General features: G+C 38.2%; 1 protein-coding gene across 1 annotated transcript; it reads left to right on the top strand.

The window, feature by feature from the left end:
* LOC140989936 (uncharacterized) lies at window positions 1–2,207 on the top strand. The gene is made up of 2 exons (XM_073459480.1): window positions 1–526; window positions 651–2,207. The coding sequence occupies exon 2, from the start codon at window positions 868–870 to the stop codon at window positions 1,939–1,941; it is 1,074 nt and encodes a 357-aa protein (XP_073315581.1). The 5' UTR covers window positions 1–526; window positions 651–867; the 3' UTR covers window positions 1,942–2,207.
* The last annotated feature ends 1,087 nt before the right edge of the window (window positions 2,208–3,294 follow it).

A 3,294-nucleotide genomic window follows, 5' to 3' on the forward strand; every position in this document is an offset into this window, starting at 1 on the left:
CCACATTTTTGCACCTATATTTACAGTGGTAGCCACTTTTGCCCGACCATTAAGCACTCTCCTTTCTCGAGAGGAGTTAGTTGCTGCAGCCACGGTCTATTTCACGTTGCTTCGTCGAGGATTCTATCGACGATTCACGAATCTTTTATTTGTCTTGTACTGTTGTGGAAAAAAATTGTAACCATAAGTTTCTAATCTCTTTTCTACACTTTTCGGATTGGTTCTAATCGTTTTTCTACACAAGTTGGTTGTCTTTTTTACAATAAATAGGTGTATCTGAGACATTTTGTACTCCTTTTTTCTGGGGTCTCTCTTTTCCAAGTGTTGAGAAGAGGAGGAGAAGGGTTGCATACTGAGATAAGGGGGACTGGACTGGAGCCTAGAGATTTATGTCGGCAAGTTTTGATCTGGTTGCTGCTTTTGGGGCTCCGTCCAACCTCTCTTTCTCTTCAGTTTCTTCTGTATCTGCTCCCTGGAGCACCCTCTCTTTCTTCCCTACTGTCTCGATGCGTTTCAGGCCCAAAAGGTAAAAGCTTGTTTCCTAATCCCTTTTCGGTTTCGGTTCTTGTTTGTCTATTTCGGGGCTGGTTTGAGTTGATTCTCTTGGGTTTTGGTTAATATTTTTCTGGGTTTTTATGTTTTTGTTGCAGGACTTGTTCTGGAGTAGAGTGTTTTGGAGGTTACCACATAAATCGATTATTTAATTTTTCCTGTTTCCCAGAGGTTCTGTTATCTTTGTGACATAGAGCCAACTTGCGACCTTCGATTTTGCCTATTGCTGTTTTTATTTTATTTTCTTTTGAAAGGCACCATTTTCAGTGTTTTTTTTTAATTTGAGGGATTATTGAGTGATTGAGTAGAGATAAAATGCCAGAACCTCCGAAAACTATTACATCGGAACAAGAAACAGCGACCAGAAAGTTTAGGAACAAATCAGAACCCATCCCACCTGCGAGGATTGTTCGAATTGTTTGTAGCGACCCGGATGCTACTGATTCATCTGATGATGAGGGGGAGTGTGAGAGGAAAACCAAGAGGCTCATTCGGGAAGTTCGCTTCCCTGTTGAGAACTTCAATCGATCTCCGAAAGTTACTGTATCAGAGGATTCAGTTCAGGAAAGCAACACCGGGAAGAAACATCCCAAAAGGAAACGAGTACACCCCATAACCGGTATCAGACCGAGCCCTGTTCTTGGAAAATATAGAGGCGTTCGGCAGCGTAAATGGGGCAAATGGGCCGCGGAAATCCGGGATCCGATTAAGCATAAGAGGGTCTGGTTGGGCACGTACAATACTGCGGAGGAGGCATCGAGAGCGTATGAAAGTAAAAGAATGGAATTCGAGGCGTTGGTTATTAGCACAGAAGTTTCTGCGAGTAAGAGTTTGAATGATGATGGCAGCAAAACTGTTCCTTCTGTTGCTTCTAAGAAAGATGAGAACGGGAAGCAAGAATCTGATATGGCTTTTGCATCAGAGGACTCTAATTCGAGCGTAGTGTCACTCAGCTCCCATACATCTCCATCTTCGCTGTTCGAAGTGGAGTTAGCCTCGGGTTTCAGAACCGAATACAAAGATGAGAATGAGATTGCTAATGTTTTCGAGGATAAAGTGGCCGAGTCTTGTGATCTTGGACTAGTAGATGAGGAGTTGATGGCGATGGGCCAGATCGGTGTGGAGATGGACATGGATTTCGAACTCGACTCACTTTTGGTGTCTAATGGTGTTATGGCGCCGTTGGATGAATTCGGTTGTGAATTTGAGGATCTTACAACTTGTGGATTCCAGGATGGCGATCGGTCTATTGAGTTACCAGACTTCGACTTCGATTTTGACTTCGAGGCTTGTAGGGAAGTACTTGAATGGATGGATGAACCGCCAAGCGGGATAAACCGAGCACCATCCGCGATGAATGGTGCAGCCCTCAATATTGCGTGCCCTTGAGTTTTGCAGATGTTAGATATATATTTATTATTTATATTATTGATATTAAATGATTATTGTTAGAATTAGCAGATTACGTTGTTAATTTGAAGGGAGTGTTCTTTCAAGAATAAGAGAATTTACATTCTCGAGGGATTTTTCGGAGCTACCAGTTTTGGTTTTGAAGATAAACTTTGTGCGAGGAATGAGATATTGGTCAAAGAGTTAGAAGGAGCCTTTGGGTTTTCCTATGCTATTAGAGCAGTCCAAAGGGGGCTTCATTCTTCCTATAATTTGTTCACAATTTTGGGACAGTTTTCGTTTTATTTTGTTATTAATATAAGATATTGTCAACTTTTAATTAGTGTATTTGATATTATAAATTTTCCATATTTCATGCTTTGAATTGTATTGCCGATATAAACTATTGGAATATTGAGATTTCACATTATAGATCTAACTATCGTACTTATCAAGGTCTATTTATTCAAGAAAACAAAGTATCGTTGGCTCTCGATGCCAATTCCCCGAATAGAACGAGGAGTTGCATCATATAATAGAATAGAACATCAAATGAAGCGGANCTTGTGACATTTCGTTGATTTTAGAGTGGGGATTGAAAAATCACATATTCCTAATGGTTTGATTCCGTGACTTGTCCTCCATTCACTCTTGTTTTATTGCTACATATTTCTATGCAATAGACAAGTCTTAACCTTATTTTATGTGCTGCGTGTGAGTAAAAGTTCCATTGAACATTGTCTCTAGCTAGTCGTATATATCTACTATTTAATAATAATAAACCTTTTATATTTTATTTTTTGTTATTTGTATTTTATTTATGAATAAATTTGAAATATATTTAATAAACGAAGTGAAATGTAAATAAAAACAAAATTGAGTGTAAATATCAATTTTCAAATATTAAATGTAAAATTTTATTTACATCTTATTTTTATGTCACTCACACTTTATTTAATATATAAAATTTATTTACAGAAAATAGTGAAAAAAATGAGGGAAAAGAATTATTTTCATTTAAATATTATATATATGAGGCAAGGTAGATTTCACGTCTTTTGTCTTCTGGGGGCGTGGAAGGGGCTAGTGTTAGTACGTGGGATATTTTAATCGGGAAATTGGGGATCAGTCCCCAGCCGTCGTTTTTTTTTAGTGTTCAGTCCCTGGGTATTTTTTTAGTACCACATTTCCACATGAAGTGTACCACATTTTCACATGAAGTGTACCACAATTTGTATGACATAGTACCACAATTTTGTGGGTAGGGAGTGAACCCAAAGAAATGTTTTCATTGAGGATTTTTCACCAACTTCCCCTATTTTAATTGAATCTCCTTTTATGTTAATAATAATA

The sequence above is a fragment of the Primulina huaijiensis genome, chromosome 12 (assembly GCF_012295235.1).
Source record: "Primulina huaijiensis isolate GDHJ02 chromosome 12, ASM1229523v2, whole genome shotgun sequence".
Taxonomy (NCBI): domain Eukaryota; kingdom Viridiplantae; phylum Streptophyta; class Magnoliopsida; order Lamiales; family Gesneriaceae; genus Primulina; species Primulina huaijiensis.

Coding starts and splice junctions, on each gene's coding strand:
- LOC140989936 (XM_073459480.1), top strand. CDS start 868: ATGCCAGAACCTCCGAAAACTATTACATCGGAACAAGAAACAGCGACC.